Genomic DNA, 19895 nt, shown 5'->3' with positions numbered 1-19895 from the left:
CCTTTAGAAGTCTTCTTGTATCGGTCGCTGCCACACACCCTACATGTAGATAATTGAGCATCATCTTTCCAAAACAACATACATCCTTTCGGGCATGCATGAATCTTTTCATGGGGCAGCTCTAACCCCTTAACAATTTTCTTAACCTCATAGAATGTCTCGGCCATGTGGTTGTTGTTAGGAATCGCTTCATTAACCAAAGAAGCAAATCCATCAACACATCTGTGCGGCAAATTATACTCACATTTTAGGCTAGTGATTCTAGAAGCCATCTCTAACACAGACAATGAACTCCCTTCGTATAACGGTTGTTCAGAAGCCCTTAACAAATCAAAAAATGGCTTGGCTTGTGCATTAGGCTCCTCCTCTAATGAAACAGGTGGCTCTTCGGAATGGCCTTGATCTTGAGACTGACCAAAGGCATCCAAAACCATTTCACGATATTCATTTGACTGCCTTCTACGAGTTCCTGGAAACCCTTCTCCATGACACATCCACTCATAGTAATTAGGTAAAAAACCGCTGCGATACAAATGAAGTTTGACCGTATCTGGATCCCAAAGACGTTTGTTTTTGCATTTAAAACATGGACACCTAACTTCATTCGGGTTGCTACTCTCGGGATGATCTTCCACATATTTAAGGAATTCATCTACCCCCTTCAAGAACTCAGGATTAATAGAATTCCCAACCTTCCTTTCGTACATCCAGCTACGTTCTTTTCGTTTCATGATTACAAGTTCTACACAACTAACACATATTCCATTAATCATATTAGTCATAAAGCACAATATATATTCATTATAGATCAAACTGTTATGGAAATACAAATGAGAAGAGAAATGATTTCCAAGGGTCCTTATCACTCCAACCTAACCCATCCTTGTACGTTCAATCTCACTAGTGAATGTATGCCAGAATTTCAATTCTATGGAAAATCCGGCAGCATCTCCCTACAGTTCCCCAAGTACACAATATAGGTGATTAGAAACACCTATATATGTACCTAGAGAACACTGTAGAGAAATGACAAGCAAGGATCTTCCTTAGAATTAAAACAAAGGAATACATTCACCACCTAAGTGAGAATAAACGTACAAGGACAGTCCCAACCGGGGACTATTCAAGACATACTCCTAATGTGTATGCCTTGAACGGGTATCTAGGCATATGATTATGCAAATGATTTTTTTAAAGATATTAAAACTAAACTAACATACAAAATATTATACAAATATATCATAATTAAACTTAACATAAACAAACATATCATAAAACCATAACATTAATATAAACAAATCAAACCAAACAAAACCAAACTAAACTAACATATCATAATATTAAATATAGTAACATGCATTATAAAAAATTAAACTTAAGTAAGAAACATTATATTAAACTAAACAAAACTAAACTAGATTATAATGAACTAAAGTAATCTAACATACATCATATTAAACAAAACAAACAAAATGTACCTAAAGTTTCATAATATTAAACTAATCTAATATACTTTAGTAAAACTAAACTAAATTAAACCACATTATATTAAAATAAACTAAACTAAAGTTTCATAATATTAAACTAATCTAATATACTTTAGTAAAACTAAACTAAATTAAACCACATTATATTAAAAAAAAAAACTTAACTAAACTAACATACTTACAAAAAAGTAAACTAAACTAAACTAACATACTTACAAAAAAAAAAAAGTAAACTAAACTAAACTAAAACACATTATATTAGAAAAAACTTAACTTAACTAAGTTATGTTAAACAAAACCAAACCAAAGTAACATACATACAAAATATTAGAGTTTGTAATGTGACTAACCTTTAGATCTGCACTTCTTTTTGACAATCAAACAATCTAATTGTACAAATCCTACAAAATATTTTAAAAAATAAATTAAATAAATAAGGGTTTATTATTTAACAAAAAAAAAATTTAAAAAAAAGTGGGGAAAACTGACCTTGGCGCGGCGCCGGCAACAACAACCATCCACGGCGAGGGAAGGGAGGAGGCCGGAGGTCGGAGGCTGCGGTTGTGGTGGTCAAAGCAAAAAAAGTCAGATTCGAATGAAAAAAAAAAAAAACCAAAAAAAAAAGGTGTACACTGACCTGGTAAGGTGGCGCCGGAGGCTCGACGACGGACACAAGCCGCCCCTTCAGCCGCCCTCTTTCTCCTTCTCGACCTCTTTTTCTTTCTCCTACTCGTCCTCTTTCTCTCTTACAATGTCGGCTCCGTTTGGGTCACCGACGGCGGCAGTTGCGTGACGGAGGGCTGAGGTTTGGGTCACCGACGGCGGCGACTTCTCTTTCCCTCTCTCTTTCTCTCTCCTTCTCTTTCTTTTGTGCAACGACTCCAAAAATTCCCTCTCTTTTTCTCTCTCCTTCTCTTTCGTTCACCAGGGCGTCGCCGGAAAAACCAGGGTCGCCTCGTTCTTTCTTCTCTCTCCTTCTCTTTCTCTCTCTCCTGCCGCTGCTTCTCTTTCTCTCTCTGCGTTTCTTTCCCCCTTTTTTTTAGGTCAAGGATACAATTTTAATTTTCAAAAATGACAATGACTTTTACGACGGAAATAAATTCCGTTGTAAATATAAACTTACGACGGAATATTCCGTCGCAAATTACTTTACGACGGAATATTCCGTCGGAAGTTTATATTTACGACGGAATTTATTTCCGTCGTAAAATTTACGAGGGAAAATGCCTCGTAATTGAAATTTTCCGTCGCTAAATTGCGACGAAATGTTTTCCGTCGTAAATATCCACCTTAACGACGGAAAAAAATGTCCGTCGTAAGTATTCCGTCGTAATTTAGCCTATTTTTAGTAGTGTTGTTCGGTTTCGGGACTGTAGTTATGAAATTAGAAAACTGGGCTAAGATATGTAGATTTTGGGCTATGAAAATTGTTTGGGCTATTAAAAGGGCTAGAATGGCTTGTGAAATGATAGAAAATAGAAATGGAATGGATTTCTAAGCAAGAATCAAGTGTTTCTTTCTTTCAATACTCTACTCGAACCAAATGGTGATGAAAGGTTTTACTCATCATCGGGTTTTGGTCGGGGAGACATTTTTAGCGTCTACAGCGGTACACATTGCAAAAAATCCTTTTTTTCGTGAATGAACAAAGCACATTGAGGTTGATTGTCACTATGTTCGAGAGGAGTTTAATGAAGGCTTGGTTTTGACTTCTCAACTTGCGAACATTTTCGCAAAAGCTCTTGGCAGAACCCAGTTTGACTTTTGACTTTTCAAGTTGGGCATTTTTTAACTACATGCTCCAACTTGAGGGGGTATTGAAATAATATCGTATAATGTATTTTGAGAATATCTTATGGTATATTTGTTAGGATATAGATTCGTGATATTATTATGTATTTTGGTGATTATCTTAGTTACCTAGTATATCATTTATTCTAGGGTTAGGAATATTGTAACTCGATCTATATATTCTTTGATGAGCTAATGAGAAAGACAAGCCAAAGTTTATACAAATTTCTCTTCACTACGAAATTAAAGATGTTTTATGTTAAATAAACGCAAATAAAAATACTACCTCCATCAATGTTTACATGCAATAAAGGAGTTTTTTCTGTCTTACAAAAAATTACCCCTTTGCTACATCTAAAAAGTAACGAAAGTAGTATTTGATTTGATGTCTAATCATTGGGAAATTCCCCGTTTCTCATATTGAGTAACAAAATTTGTTTCTCATAGGGGTATTTTTGTGAATAAACCAACAACTTTTTTCATTATTGTGGGTTTTACAATTGAATAAAGTTATTGCTTTATTTACAAAAATGTCATGTGAGAAAAACCGGGACATCCTCCTAATTATTTCTAGAATAAGCATATACATCGTAATTTAATACAACAAATTAAAATTTTAATTGCGACCCAATAATTTTTTCTCAAGGAGGTAGCCCATAAATGCATAATATTACTCCAACCAAATTGTTCAAAACATGAATTCATTACTAAATCCGAATAATAAAACAGTACTTAATAGGTTGTAGCTTAAACATCAGTCTTAATTCTTAAATAAATGTTACAACTCCTTGCTTTATTTTCTACATAACTTAAATGAAAGCAGCTCATATCTTTTTTACTCTAGCTAAGCAGGCATCCTTTGGTCTTCTATGAGGCAAGAACTGCACCGGGCACTCTGGATTAGTCCTTTTCAACCTACACAACATTTTTTTACCACAAAATTAATTAAGCCCAATGCATGATTCTAGGTGAAAAAAAAAAAAACTATAAATCTATTCTAATTACCTGTAATTAAGGAGAAAATGATGGAGAAAAATTGAAATTTCGAGTTTGGCGAGATCGTTTCCAGGACACAGCCTACTCCCAGCACCAAAGGGAAGGAAAGTCCCTGCTTTTGGAGCAAGGTCCTACAACATATATGTAGTATTTAGTCTTTGTGTGATATGGAGTACTTTCTCCATCTGTTTATTATATTCTTATTTCTAGCATTTATTCCTCACATAATAGAGAGAAGTAGAAATTTAAGTAAGGGACAAAGGGAGTATGTCTTTATTATGAGCGGAGAATTAATTTAACTTACATCCCATCTCGAGGGATTGAACCTCATAGGCTCGGGCCAAACTTCGGGATCTAAATGGCAAGTCCTAAACCATGTCAACACTTTCCATCCTTTAGGAATAGTATAGCCTGTAAAATCAAACTTTCTTTTGTTAGGATTTAAATGATTTTACAGTGTACAAGAAAAATGTGTTTTGAATCTCTTACTTACCATTTATCTTGAAGTCTGATATCGCCTCACGAAAAACTACGAATGAGAACGTCACCCACCTAAGCGTTTCATCTACGACCTTGATTTCGTAAAATAAATGGTTAGTTTAGCTAAGAATACAATGCAAGCTCAAAGATAGGAGGAATGATTACTTACCTGAGACAAATAAGTCATTTTTCTAGTTTCTTTCAGAGTCAGTCCTTTCTGTCCTGCAGGTCTATTCTTTATAATCTCTTCTTGCTCTGCCTGAAATTCGACGATTTGGTAAAATGTAAGTAGTTAAGAATAGACGTGACAACACTGACTCATATCCGATTACTCAAAAGTAAAATGTAAGATTTGAAGTGTTATAGTACATACCTTGGCTTTCTGTAAGTATTCAGGGTTTTGCTGTAATAAAACAGTAGCCCACATAATGGTATGAGCAGATGATTCATGTCCTGCATTTAAATACATGATTAATAGATCTGTAATCTCTTCATTAGTCAACTTTCTCCCATTTTCATCTTCAACTTCGAGTAAATCATCCATCATATCTCTCTTGGCTTTGGTAGCAACACCATCTCTCTTAAGCGCTCTTCGTTCATCTATTGTAGCTTGAAACACTGCCACAAGGTTCTTCCGCGCCTAATCAAAATTTTCATCCATAATCAAATACACTAGATTGAGAGGAATTAAATAAAGCAAGCATATTTGAAACACAAAGAAATTATCTTGTACCTTAAGTGCCTTATGGTATGCAAATCCAGGGATATTAATGGCCATTGCTCTTACACCATGATTAAGCCTTGTGTACTCCTTTTCTAAAGCCTCCAAGATAGGCTCACTTTCGGAACTCAAAAAGATGTACATGATGATACGAAAAGTTAGCTTACGAAGTTGAGTGAGAAACTCGATTTCTCCCATTTTACTCAACTTATCCAAAGTAGCTATTGAGATATCTTCTATGTACTCTATGTAGTTTGATAGTGCTTCATGTCCATTGATAGGAGCCGCGGTTAATTTTCTTAGACGCTTGTGCTCTTCGAAGGGGATAGCAATAAAGGACTTCCTACCGATCAACTCGGTCGTTGAAAGTGGCCAGCCAGGCTTGAAATGCTCATCATCATTCAAGACTTTCCTGCATATCTCAGGTGTTGTAACAATTATGCTTGGACTACCAAACATGAAGGCTTTGTAAATTCCTGTTTTGCCAAATCTGCACAATCAAATGTTATAATCTAATGTTAAATATACAAGTAAACAAAAGTAAAGTTAAATGTTCATACAATATCAATTCAAATTTCAATCGAGAGGAGAACAATCCCTTAATTTTGACGTATTTTTCTTTTTTAAAAATATAAATAAATCAATCAGGAAATTCAGTCTAGGACTGTAGGTGGGTTTAAGCCTATGTATACGAAATCAAAGTCATAAATGGGCCAGTCCACCAGCCATCATTAAGTCTTGATTGGGCTATTAAACAGGCATACTAGTACATGTACTTTTTTTTTTTTTTTTTTTTTTTTTTTTTTTTTTTTTTTTTTTTTTGGAATAGAGTATAATTTGCAAAGTTTTTTTTTTTTTTTTTTGGAACAACAACAACAACTAGGGCTACACATTGGTCCAAGATCGAACCGGACTTGACCAATTCGGACTGGATCGAAGGACGAAAATTAGAATTTTAAGAAATGAAGACCGGACCGATCAAGTTGGGATCGAACCCGAATTGAACCGAAATAATTGGTCCTAACCCCGGACCAAACCGGTTTGGACCGTTTAAAGAATTTTTTTAAAAAACAATTCTAAATGTTTAGTAATTTTTTGGAAAAGTTGAAAAAAGTAAAGAAAAACTATACTTTAACTTTTTTTTTGTAGGTGTATAACAAAAAAGCTCATAAAATTAAAGCTTTCTAAGCTTATTAAGGATAATCTTAAATTAACCATTATTTAAGGTTTCATGCATAATTTTAAGGAAAAAATTGATTCGATCGTAGACTAGTTTTTATAGGGTTTTGGACCGAATCGAACCGAAGACCTACCAAAAAAATTTCTAGACCCAAAGACCGAACCGATTAATTCGGTTTGATCTAATCCGGGCCAGTCCATTTTTTAGGTCCGGGCCAATTTATGAACACCCCTAACAACAACAACAACAACAACAATAATAATTAAAAAAAATAGGTTGTGTATTAAAATTAAATATACCATGTGCAACTATTTTTTTCATTGTCTTCATATATGACAAGCGGAAAATATTGTAGCTCATTTAGTGGCTAGATGGGATACGGGTTCCAGTGATGGATTTATTTGTACAAACTCTTTCCCCTAAAGTCTACAAACATTGGCGGCTCTAGACTTAATAAATTAATTTTATGTGTTTGTCTTCAATTTTATTTTATTTTTTAACACAAAATTATGAAGAGTGGAATTAAACGCAAAATTATTAGGTTGATATGATTTTTTTTTATATTTATTTAATATGACAGTATTGATATCATTCTAATAAAAGCAAGTAATGAATTGTTTTAATAAAGTAACAAGAGAATAAATAAAGAGATAACCTGGTAAAAAAGGAGTTGAGAAAGGAGTCTGGATTAGAAGACTTAAAAGCGGCCAGGAAAGACCACATGTTGCCTATGATAGGCAAGCCAAAGTCACCTGGTGGCAAACTATATCTCTTATTCCCAAGTTTTGATTCATGCACCCAACCATGAACTTTTCTTAGCACCAAATTTAGTACCCATAATAACCCCATAATGAAGATTGCCACCTTGGAAACAAAGTTAAAGTCCATCTTTCTATAACCTTTTTCAATACCTACACAAACCCAAAAAAAAATATAATTAATAGTTAAGCTTAATGTATAATCCGATCCCTCCATCCGATTCCGATTGTCACAAAATGATAAATCTAATACATGACAATTAATTTCGAACAAAAAGTATAGGCGTCTATATAACAAGTTATCATATGAAAAATAATGATGGTTACAATACTAAAACAAATATACCTTTGAGAAATGATGAAATGAATATAGTTTTTGTGAATGTAAATGAAAATAATGAAGGGGTTTATATTGATGGTGAAGCAAGGATTAGGTGGCATGATGATTTTGTATTTTGTTTTTTGTTTTTTTTGTTTTTTTTTGTTTTTTTTTTTTATCCTCTTTTTGTTTATTTGTTGCTTCCTCATTGGTTGCTTGGTTTTATGATTTATTTGCTTGATTTGTTTCCCATTTTGTTTGATTTATTTTCTAAGGATTAGCTTGATCCTATCTGTTATTTCTTTCCTTAATTACTGAAAATTTTAATTAGTGGGAAGATTTCAATTTAATATTTTAAGGAAACAAATGAAAGAGATATCAAGTCATACATCCAACTGTCTTATTACTGTTTTTGGATATCTAGAACCAGGACATTCCTACTGTATTTTTTCGATAGATTCAATCACATGTTGTATCACCCCCAAAAGATGTCATTAAATTCATATTAATGTGTTTCAAACAAATAATTTACAGTTTTTTTTAAGACTAAGAAACTAAAGATATTTAATGATAAATTTACGCAAATAAAAAAATATGATCTAATCTAATAATTTTTGGATCAAGCATATACATCGTACTTGTTTAGATAGGCCAAACTGAACATAACCTTAATATTGAGTGTTTACCTTAATGTGTAATTTAAGTGAACAACAATTGTTTTTGTTAGTCTACTGCCTTTGACACGTACCCAAGTCCGTGTCCGACACGATGTGGGTGGGTGGATACTCGACTATAGGGGGCTCGGACTGGTGAGGATGTAGCCTGTACGGGTGGCTAGCTGCCTAGCTGTAGCCTCCGTTGTCACTCATGTCTGCCTATAGGCCCTATACTCTATAGTAGCAACGATTGTTTAGTTCCAATTAGTATTATAGTCGTTGAGTAAATTAGTATGTATAGAACTATTTACGCTAATAGAGTATCATAGCTTAACTGCTACGGAGTATTCAAGCTTTTTCAGGTCCTTTTTGTAAAATCACGTCATATCCTTAATTATACACAAACAAAGAGAGTACTTTATTCCATTCAACTTTTTCACGCATAGTAAGTTAGTGACTGCATTATTGAATAAGAAATGGACCGACGCATTGACATTCCTAAATCTTAGCCTCATATAGTATACAGTACACCATATAAGCCATATTATCAGCCTGAGCAAAAGTACACAAGCAAAGAATGTAATACTCTGACTAAAATAGTACTCTGACTATTTTTAGTTGGAGTAGACCTTGCTTCATAATCAGATTACAGAACACAAGATCTACCAGAATATATTTGTTCTCACAAATTCACTTAATTGTTTGTTAAAATCTGAGCCTTATGTGATTAATGTAAGTAGGGGTCTTAATCTGTCATGTTTGTGCTACTGATCCCTGCTTAGATCCTTCTGACTTTCGCCAAGCAGTTATCTTTCGGTCTTTTATGTGGTAAGTACTGCACGGCGCAGTCAGGATTTACTACGTCCAGCCTGCAGAACATGGACTTACTGTAAAAATCAAACATTGTGCATGACAATTATTCAAAATGTTAACAATCATCATAATCTGATACCTGTAATTGAGCAGAAAATAGTGAAGAAAAATCGATATCTCTAACTTGGCGAGATCATTTCCAGGACACAGCCTGCTCCCAGCACCAAAAGGAAGAAAAGTTCCAGGTCTAGGAATAAGTCCCTATAGAATATACAAATTCAGTGTTGATCAACAAATTTTGTTGCACATATTTGGTAAAAAAAAAAAAAAAAAAAAAAAAAAGAACGAGTTTGAGTTTGTAACTTACATCCCATCTCGAAGGATTGAACTTCATAGGTTCTGGCCAGGTTTCAGGATCCAAGTGACAAGTTCTAAACCAAACCAATACTTTCCATCCTTTAGGAATTGTATAGCCTAAAATCATCCAAAATTTCATGTGTTAACTTCGATGCCAAAAACAAACTAAACCAAAACAAATCAAAACCAGAATGATTATGTAATGAGTAAATTTTGAGGACAGTATTTATATTCAAAAAGTTTTGAAGAGAAAAACAAAGGTTAAAGCTTTGATATGGTACAGACCATTCATCTTGACATCTGACAATGCTTCTCGGAAGACTACAAGTGAGAATGTTAACCACCGAAGTGTTTCATCTACTACCTTGATTTCACAGAGTATACACAATATATTAGAAACACAAAGATAGCGGGAAAAGGAGACACAAGCACAATATACATACCTGTGAAAGATAAGTCATCTGTCTGAATTCTTTCAGAGTCAATCTTTTCTGTCCTGCTGGCATATTTTTCACAATCTCTTCTTGCTCAGCCTGGAAAGTTCAGTTTTTGAACACATAAAATTTGATTTTCAGCACCTTCAATATTATCATGTTTCTGAAGTGAAGTGCAATTCTTAAGTGAAGTGCAAGCAGAGAAGAGTTGTTATACCTTGGCTTTCTGCATAAATTCAGGGTGTTTCTGCAACAAGACAGTAGCCCACATCAAGGTATGACCTGATGACTCGTGTCCAGCGTTCAAGTACATCACTAATAGATCAATGATCTCTTCATCTGTCAATTTTCTTCCATTCTCATCTTCAACCTCAAGCAAAGCATCCATCATATCTTTCTTGGCCTTGATAGCAACTCCATCCCTTTTTAGTGCCCTTCGTTCATCTATTATAGATTGAAACACGGCCACAAGTCTCTTTCGAGCCTAGTAAAATCCCAACATTTTTTTACTACCAAGTCAAAATGCAACTAAAGTGAAATATGGTGTTTAATGAAGTGTAGTTGTTAAGGTCAACTAATTTTTCCGAACAAGTTCTAAGTGAGCATGTATGATACGTCAGGAACAAAATCTATGTCAATCATACCTTGAGTGCTTCATGGTAAGCAAAACCAGGGATATTGATCGCCATAGCTCTAACACCGTAGTTAAGTCTTGTGTACTCTCTTTCTAATGCCTCTATTACAGGTTCACTCTCTGAGCTCAGAAAGATGTACATAATTATTCTGAAAGTCAACTTCCGAAGCTGTGTAAGAAACTCGATTTCTCCCATCATGCACCAATTTTCTAAAGCAGATTTCACAATGTCTTCTATATATTCAATGTATTCTGATAGAGCTTCGTGTCCATTGATGGGAGCAGAAGTCAACCTCCTTAGACGTTTATGCTCTTCATAGGAAATGGAAACAAAGGATTTAGCACCGATCAACTTCAAAGTTGAAACAGGCCAACCAGGCTTGAAATGTTCATCATCATTCAGCACTTTTCTACATGTTTCAGCTGTGGTAACTATAACACTTGGGTTGCCAAACATGAACGCTTTGTAAATTCCTGTCTTACCAAATCTGCTCAAACTTAATGTATCAGCTTACATTCATCATAATTAAGCTTCTATAAACTATAATCATGTATAATATAGAAAATATTTCTATAGTTTAAAGGTCACAGCTCACAAGTATCATAAAGTTCAATCACACCATTTAAATATAAATCATTGATTAAGAAAGATGTCTCCCCCTCGATCTGTTTCAATGTATAGTCCATTTTGATATACGTAAATATAATAAGTTAATTAGCATTAGTTCTGAGGGATCCTAACTACATTCATGTCAAATAATCTTTTTCCCTAGTTAACATCAATCCTCATATTGGATTGGTTGTCGTAAACTGTTCTTACACAACACCAAGTCATGGATTCGAGTAATTCTGGTTTAAGAATGTCAAGTTACGAAGCAATAGATGAGACAAACGCTTTCTAATATAATAGTATAGATCATATAGATCAATACATCCAACTTTAAAATCTAAATCTGACCTCAAAGATTTTATTGGTTCCCTATATAGGTGTTGGCATTTTGCACAATACAACTTTAGAGTGGTCAGAAAAGTAGAGAGGCCCAAAGTAGCCAAAGTTATGAGTTTGATTCGAGGACCCATCAAAGGTTGTCGTCCAGTATGAAATTGCAACTTTTAGGATACTTTCCAATTTAACAAATTGATTGAAACCCAACATAAATTATAGCTGCACTGCACAAGTACACAACCCGACATAAAACTTTTGTTTACGACATTTTGAGGTTAAGGTATTGAGAGTTTGAGAAGGCATCTTAAGATTGAATGTCGTTTACATCATTTGTCGTCCCTTGTGGCTTTCTCACTAAAGACTACGCCTTATCACTCCTCGTCACACCACATCCAGTCCACACACAAAGTACAAAGCAAAATGACAAATTTTGTAGGAACAAATTTGTATTATTTTCTTGATTTATAAAAAGATTTGGACCTATTTTGTCCTTTACCCAAAAAGGGTGAAAATCAATGCTATAAATCTTTTCTTATTTCTGTCTTGGTATTTGAGTATTTGGCTGAAATTGCAATTGCCAAACACACACAAACGTGCAGATATATACACTTTACCCTTCACTTAATGTGATCCATACTTGTCCACATCCCTCAAGTTTTTGTTTACTTATTTTTAGTGAATTACTTCAAAATATTCTAACAACTAAATTAGGGATAAAATTAGAGATATACTTTATATTGTAATCTCTACTATGGGCCTGTTGTGATTTATGGAAAACAATTGAACTGAAATGAACTGATTGGAGCTGAACTGAACTAAGTAGAGCTGAAATGAATTGTTTATGAGAGAAGGAAGTTAGGAACGGAACTGAACTGAGTTAAACTGAACTGAAATGAAATTAAATTGAAGAGAATAAGCCCTAAATCAGGTTATCTTCTTAACTTCCGGTGTTTCATTGTTTAATCGATTAACTTTGTTTTATATATATAATATATGTTTACAAACATTCTTAAACAAGGTTACACGTAACTTAAACCCTATTTTTTTTCTACAAATTCTTAGTTGCTTCCAAATTCCAAGTACTTCTAAAGTTAGGTATATTTGTTTGTTCATTACAAATAACCAAAACCGATCAATAAATAAATTTCCTTGGATACACTTAGCTCGGGAATATGACATTGTCAATCTAAAATATACCCACTAAATTAAAGCAACCTTAATCAAAATAAAAACCAAAAAGTCACTCAAACCTCTTCTTAAAAGTTGCGCATTTTTACTAGATAAGACATGAGTCATAATTCATAACACCCTTAATCAACTTTAACCATAAAAATTGTTCCTAGTACCACATGAATTTTATTCTTATGGTTCATAGCTAGTAATGTACATGTACCTATGTCATTGATAATGAGTAATGTACAAAAATAATGAGTAACAATAATAATGCTTAAGAAATAAAATTAACAAAACCTCAACACTGTAAACTCGTCTTAGATTATTATTATTTTTTTTCAGATGAAGAACCATACTGAACCGACAATATTCATACTCGGAATATTTACAGCTATTACATTCATCAATAGTCATCATCGGAGTGACTTATTACGCGTCTCACCCATCAAAAAAACGATCAAACTAGTCTAACCCAAAACATGATACATTTCATATATCAATATCACAAAACAAAAACATGTAAAAAAAACAGAGGAAGTGATAAAAAGAACCTGGTAAAGTAAGAGTTGAGGAAAGAATCAGGATTAGCAGACTTGAAAGCTCTGAGAAAAGACCACATATTTCCAATAAATGGCAAACCTAGATCACCTGGTGGCAATTCATGCTTCATATTTCCAAGTTTTGATTCATACACCCAATAATTTACTCTTCTCAACAAGAAATTTAGTAACCAAATTAACCCAACTAATATTGAAATTGATACCATTGAAATCATACCCAACTCCATTTTTTTTTTTTATAATTTATTGGTTTTATGTCTTCAAAAATAAAAACATAAAAAAAAAATATATATATATATGTGTGAAAGAAACAAATTATATTAGGAAGGAAAATTGTGGGTAATAATAAATAAGTTGAAATTTTGAAGTGGGTTTGATTGAAAAAAAAGGAGAGGTTGCTAGAATATGTTGGTGTAGTGTAAGAAAATCTGAAAATGTACTAAAAAAGGAAATAATTTAAGGGGGGGAGAAGAAGGGGTTTTTAGTAAAAAAAGAGTAAAGATTTTCTTTTTTTTTAAAAAAGGCTAAATTCATTTCATGTATAGTCAGTTGATGAAAAGTAATTTTGTTAATTTTTGTTGGATTGTGTTCAATGTTTTTTCTTTTCCATTTGTTTGGCCTTTTTAGTTTGATGTTGGAGCATATTGTCTTTATGCATTCCCCTTATAATATTGTTTGTTTTGAATTTAGAAAAACTTTGACATATACTAAGAATTATGATTTTAATAAGTATATAATGTCAACTTACATAACTTTATATTAAAATATGTTATATTCATTAAGTGTAGATTCAATTAATTCGATCAATTGAGTATCGTGAAAAATAAGAAAATGTGGACAAAGTGAAAGTAAGTACTCCGTATATATGTGGATAAATTGTAGGATTGATGATAAAGGTAAGGAAAAGATGAAATTAGGAGGTCAAGGAAAAGGAACGAAAACTAAGGAAGATGCTAAAGGGGAAAAAATTTGAAACGGAAAGCATTGAAATACACATAGTAATCTATAATTATAACGTAGGTGCACATGTTTTAATAGCATCCTAAAAGAGAGGAAGGGGGTGGAAAGGAAAGGGAGCAAGGAGATGGAGCTCCATTTTCTTCCAAATCTCTACAATTTTAGAGGGAAAAGTGTAAGTTGAAGAGGGAAGAAAATGTATCTCTCCCTCCCCCTTTCCTTCCTACAACTCTTTATCTAAGCAAAGGGATTTTCTCCCCTTCTTTTCCCTTCTTTCATTTTCTTTCCAATTCCTACTATCAAAATTCGGAAAAAATAAATAAAAAAAAAATATTACATAGCATATATAACTTTTTCCTATGAATCAATATACGAAGGTATCTTATAAAAGTTGTACTATTATTTTTAGTTACAATAAGGGGGAAAGGTAAGGGAATACCCCTATTCTCAAACAATGGTAGATGTTGAAGCTCAAATTGTGATTACAAGGTGATTTCCCTGCCATCTTTACCAGACTTGCTTATTTAACTCCTTTAAGAAAATTTCCTTTAGGTTGCAGCTAGGAGTGTTGATGAGTTGAGCTCCTAAGCGTACTCACAAACTACTCGATGCTTGGCTCGGCTTGAGATCATACCAAGCCAAGCTTGCACTATCTTTGGCTCAGCTGGAAAGATCGTGCACAAGCTCAAATATTTTTTTATAGAAGATAATTTGTAACCTAAAATTAGTCATTGATAATTGAAGATCGAGCCTCGAGCCAAGCTCATGTTTGGGGTTTTGAGCTCAAGCTAACCTCGACAAACTTTGAGCTCGAGCCGAGTTTTGTGCTCGAGCCAAGCCTAAAGAGGATCGGTGTCAATTGGCTCATTAATACCCATAGTTGGAGCTTGGAGCATCATAAATAATTTTACCAAAATTATATGTATTACCTCCGTTAAGTATTATTGCAACTTTGAGGTTTTATTTGTGAGACATAAAATATTTTAAAGTTGCAACTAATACTTAACAATAGCAGTAATTTTTATTATTACTAAAATGGCTAATTTGCACAATGCGCTCGTCATAACTACCATATCTGAGTAGTTATTTTGATTTAACCTTAAGTCACAACTTTAGTAGTTGGTTGGATTCATAAGGGTATTACATAAACAAATATTTTTAGGGATATAAATGTCTATATAGTACTCCTTCCGTCCCATAATTACAGGCAAATATACTATTTTGGGTGTCTCAAAATGTTCCTCCTATTACTAAAAATAACACCCAATCATTACTTACTTTTTACCTTTTCCATACAAATTACACACATATCAAAAAAATCATTAGTTACTTTTTCACTTTTTCATACAAAATACACATATACCTAAAAAATCATTACCTACTTTTTAACTTTTTCATACAATATTCTCTACTTTTTATCAACATTTTTAACTTTTTAGCTTTTCCATACAATATTCCTCTACTTTTTCCATCCTCCTTAAAAACCGTACTTTTTAGAGTTATTTGCCTGTAATTATGGGACGGAGAGAGTACACATTATTCTAAAAACTTCAAAAAAAAAAGTCAATTAACATAATGAGGGTAAATAAACATTTTAGAGGGTATAATTGTCCAAATATTATTTATAAGAGTTAACTTAAACTTTTTAAAAGGTATATAGGGATTAAGTATTAAGTTGTTAATTAAAAAAAAAAAAAGAAGTGATGTACTCCTTTCCATTTATATAGTCTTCTCAAATGCAAAAGTCATATATGGGCCATAATTTTATCAAGATCAACATAGCCTTAGCAAGCAGCCCATAGGAAGTCAAATGATTTGAGATTTTGAGTCACATTTAAGGTGACATGTGAGTCGTGTCGTGTCATGTTGTAGACCAGTAGACGTGTATTGATAGTTGTCTATTTAATGTAGTTACCGCAATTTTGCACAATACAACTATCATCGGAAATATGTGTGGCATGCTAGCATGACACATAGGCAGGCCCAGAATGGCCAACGACCATACTTATCTTAAACCAAATCCAATCACAGACTTACTGTCAAACACTTTAATCCTCTCCATGGCACTTTATTTTCTCCACTTCATTACTGAAGGTGGAACAAGGCCTAGTACTCAATGCCCATCACAGGTCCATGAACCTACTTTGGTAGGGATTGAGAATCACTCTAACTTGATACACCATTCCACAAATATGCCTTTATTTCTCCACTTTATACAATCAGAATATTTTCAACTTTCCTAGCTACCAGATTTTCTCTTTTTACCAACTCCACAAAAAATAAAAAATAAAAAATAAAAATTAAGTATAAATTTGGATCTATCTGTTTTGGGCCTGATCGCGTAGCCCAATCAGATCTCGACACAAAAATCCCAGCCAGATCAGAACAAGGCCCAAACACGACTCATGATCAACTCTAGTTTAGCTCCTTAGTTTGACAAGTACATAGAATCTGTCCTCATTTCCTGCTGGTTTATATGGAGTTGTTAAGTTTACTGGTTTACTAGTTACTACCAAGGTAATCTTGTACATCGTTTACTGGTTGATGTGTTACGAGTACGAGTTGAGCTCAATGTTTTAGAAAACCTCATTAAAGCGAGCATTAAGCACTTCTTACTTGGTCTTATAGCAAGCTTAACAATACTAATAACAAAGTTGCTTAAAAGCATGCAGTCGCCTTTTATAAACAGAATTTTTGCATATTGAGTAGTGAATTGCTCACCAAATCCATTGAACCTGAGTTGTAGAGCCAAGAAATCTTGTTTGCAAGATTAAAGGTTTCAGACAGTATTTGTGGATTCGGAATTGTGACTGCAGTTTCTGTTCAGAACTTGGCAGTGCATTTCCTTGATTTACAAGAGATCACCTGAGCATTGATCATGAATACATAATTTCAAGTGGAGATATATACTAACATTACATTTGATTATTTGAAGCACAGAAGACAATCGAATCACTTGTGATTACCAGAACAAAGCAGGAAAACCCTGCCTTTTATGTATAGCCAATTAGCAGGTAACTTACAATATCCAACACATCAACATGTGAGATTAGTATTCTGTTTTCGGTCAGTTATTATAGACCTATATAATACACCATCTTGCAGCTAACTTTTAACTTGAGGTACCGAATCAGCATCAGGTGATGGGTAGGACAATGAAATTAGTTCAGACCAATAGTCCACGGTTGCATCCTTTTCATTTACTGTATTACCAACATAGGTCACCTTCTCTGAAGAATGAGGTGAATTAGGGAACTTATCAGGTGAATTAGAAAGCTTATCAGGTAGAGAGTTTGATAAAGCGATGAGTGATTCCCGAGTTGAATCTGCAATACTATCCTTAGTAGGCATCTTCTCAGCCATCAAGTTTTGATACAGTAGTGCTTGTGCTGCAGACATTTCAATAGAACAGATCAGTCCAAGCTCAACCCTTGGTCAATTAACGGCGATGATTAACCTTACAAAAACAAGTTTCAAGAAAGAAAAGTCAAGACTAGAGTTCAGAACAAGGATTAATAAAATCAGTTCAGCTTAGGTTGGATAAGAGCCAATTATTTAAGATAAGCTTTCATAGGGCCGGGCCACCTAAGTTTAATCTTCAACTAAAATAAATTCAGCAAAGGAAAAAATAAGCTCAATCAAGGGCTAATCAGTTCAGATACAGGGTTCTATAGGTGAAAAGAACGAAACTTTGATTACAACTGAGCTACATGTTCCAAATCTTCATCAAGCTTGAAAAACAATGCTTGTTATTACAGTTGTTTCAGTCATTGTTTTCTTGTTAGTGCAACATTAAATCCAATCAGTATAGAATCTTCACAATTTTGCTTACTTTAGGTCACTTAAATAGCAGCCTAAATCAAATGCTAGTTTATTGGGAATATAGAATAAGAACAGTTGGAGCCTACAACCCTTAAATGGCTTAAGAAATCCGATGGAACATAATCGATGTTAATAGTGAACGATTATATTCCGGCCTAAGATAGGCATAAAGATAAGTTGCAGGCATACAGCCACTAAAACCACCCATTAGTTACAAGTTGTATAGATTTTACACACTAGTGTAAACAACAAAGAACTTTAAGAAACAACTTGCAGATACTAGTTGAAAAGTGCAGTTGAGAATGACAATTGACAACATCTAAGACAACCTTTGAGGTAATCTTACTAACATTCCAGCTCATGTATTGCCAAAAATAAACTCGGTATCATAAGCTTTACTACGACAGTGCAACCAATCACTTCACAGAAGTAGCCAACAATTGGCAATAATTCAGAAGTACATTGGAAGGGAAATTTTCTTTTTCTAATATCCGTTCATTAAGAAGAATCGATTGTAAATGTGATCAAATATCGACCATAAACTCTTAGACAAGATTATTAATTTATTATGCACATTATATACTAATTGAATCATAAGTCTTGTTGATCATATACCAATTTCTTGAATTTGACTCATTCAAAACCCACCAAACCCTTCAATATTCTTGGTGTGGTTGTGTCTCCTTCCTTACCAAATACTTTTACTTAAATGGAAAATACCCATTAGCTAAATGTGATAAAAACACCATAATATCATCCATCACCTCTTAGAAACAGAATTCATAAACTCCAATAATACACAAGTTTATACCCAAGACCTAACATAAAAAATAAAAAAAAAGGAGATAAAAAAAATCAACAATATTAGCACATCAACATATTAAACAGCAATATTCATTCAACAAATAACACATTTAAAAAAAATGCAGCCATAAAAAACCCAAATAAGTTAATTCATTAAAAATCCTACATTTTTTCAATTATTTATTATAAATCTTGATTTCCTATTTGCAAACTAACTCAATGAGAAAAAGTTGTAATTTGTTCTTTTCTTTTAATCAATAAAGCAACAATTTCAATATTTGTTCATATATCATTAACAGAGGAAACTTTACACATTGCACATATTTCACTAACAATTTATACATTTTAGCATAATATGCACCAACAAAACAGAGAAAAAAATAGAACCAAAAATCAAAAGTAAAAAAACAATAAAACCCCATGAATTTAGAAGAAAAATCAATCTTTTTGCAACCCTATTAAAGAGAAAGAAAGAAGGGTAAACATACCTGTAATAAAGGTCAATGAGAAGAACAGAGAAAGAGAGAAAGAAGAAGAAAAGAGGGGAATATGGGAAGGATTTTGAGGGGATTGGTTATTTGTAGCGTGGCACACGTGATTTTCTTCTAATTTTTCAATTTAGATAAATTGATTTTTTGGTCAAATATAGGCAAATTTTAATCAACTTGAATGAATAGTTTACCCATTTAAACAGCTAATTCTTGCTAATATTCTACTTGTATTAATTTTAATAAGGGAAGGAAAAGTATCGTAGCTAAACAAAATGTCGTACTAGTCAAATAGTCATCTTGGACCAGCTTAGCGAAATTGGGTATTTTCTATTTTGGAATTTTGAAGGAGAGTTAAGGAAAATATCTTGATTTTTAAAGTGCCTCGTTAAAATTATAATAGGATTTTATTAAAAAAAAAAAATTGACATAATAAGTTACTCTTTTTATTTTAAAAATAATTGACACGCTATATTGATCGAGCCCTTTCCCTAAATAATGTTGGGAAATTATTTAATT

General features: G+C 33.3%; 2 protein-coding genes and 1 long non-coding RNA gene across 3 annotated transcripts; all 3 read right to left on the bottom strand.

The window, feature by feature from the left end:
- Window positions 1-4068: 4068 nt before the first annotated feature.
- On the bottom strand, window positions 4069-7543 carry LOC145638373 (ent-kaurenoic acid oxidase 1-like). Its single transcript, XM_081689341.1, has 8 exons — window positions 7311-7543; window positions 5488-5965; window positions 5128-5394; window positions 4924-5013; window positions 4768-4846; window positions 4579-4685; window positions 4284-4405; window positions 4069-4193 (listed from the first exon to the last, which is right to left on the bottom strand). Exons 1-8 carry the CDS (start codon window positions 7541-7543, stop codon window positions 4103-4105), a joined length of 1467 nt encoding a protein of 488 aa, XP_081545467.1. The 3' UTR covers window positions 4069-4102.
- A 1271-nt stretch (window positions 7544-8814) lies between these two features.
- Window positions 8815-13793, bottom strand: LOC145638372 (ent-kaurenoic acid oxidase 2-like). Its single transcript, XM_081689339.1, has 8 exons — window positions 13297-13793; window positions 10637-11114; window positions 10210-10476; window positions 10002-10091; window positions 9844-9922; window positions 9569-9675; window positions 9341-9462; window positions 8815-9257 (listed from the first exon to the last, which is right to left on the bottom strand). Exons 1-8 carry the CDS (start codon window positions 13530-13532, stop codon window positions 9167-9169), a joined length of 1470 nt encoding a protein of 489 aa, XP_081545465.1. The 5' UTR covers window positions 13533-13793; the 3' UTR covers window positions 8815-9166.
- A 3372-nt stretch (window positions 13794-17165) lies between these two features.
- Window positions 17166-19667, bottom strand: LOC145639420 (uncharacterized). Its single transcript, XR_014114881.1, has 2 exons — window positions 19377-19667; window positions 17166-17719 (listed from the first exon to the last, which is right to left on the bottom strand). It is a non-coding gene; the product is annotated as an uncharacterized LOC145639420 (long non-coding RNA).
- Between the last annotated feature and the right edge of the window lie 228 nt (window positions 19668-19895).

Source organism: Chenopodium album, chromosome 7, assembly GCF_948465745.1.
Source record: "Chenopodium album chromosome 7, dcCheAlbu1.1, whole genome shotgun sequence".
In the NCBI taxonomy this organism is placed as follows: Eukaryota; Viridiplantae; Streptophyta; class Magnoliopsida; order Caryophyllales; family Amaranthaceae; genus Chenopodium; species Chenopodium album.
The sequence above is the reverse complement of the archived record's forward strand: the minus strand, read 5'-3'. Positions and strand labels throughout refer to the sequence as shown.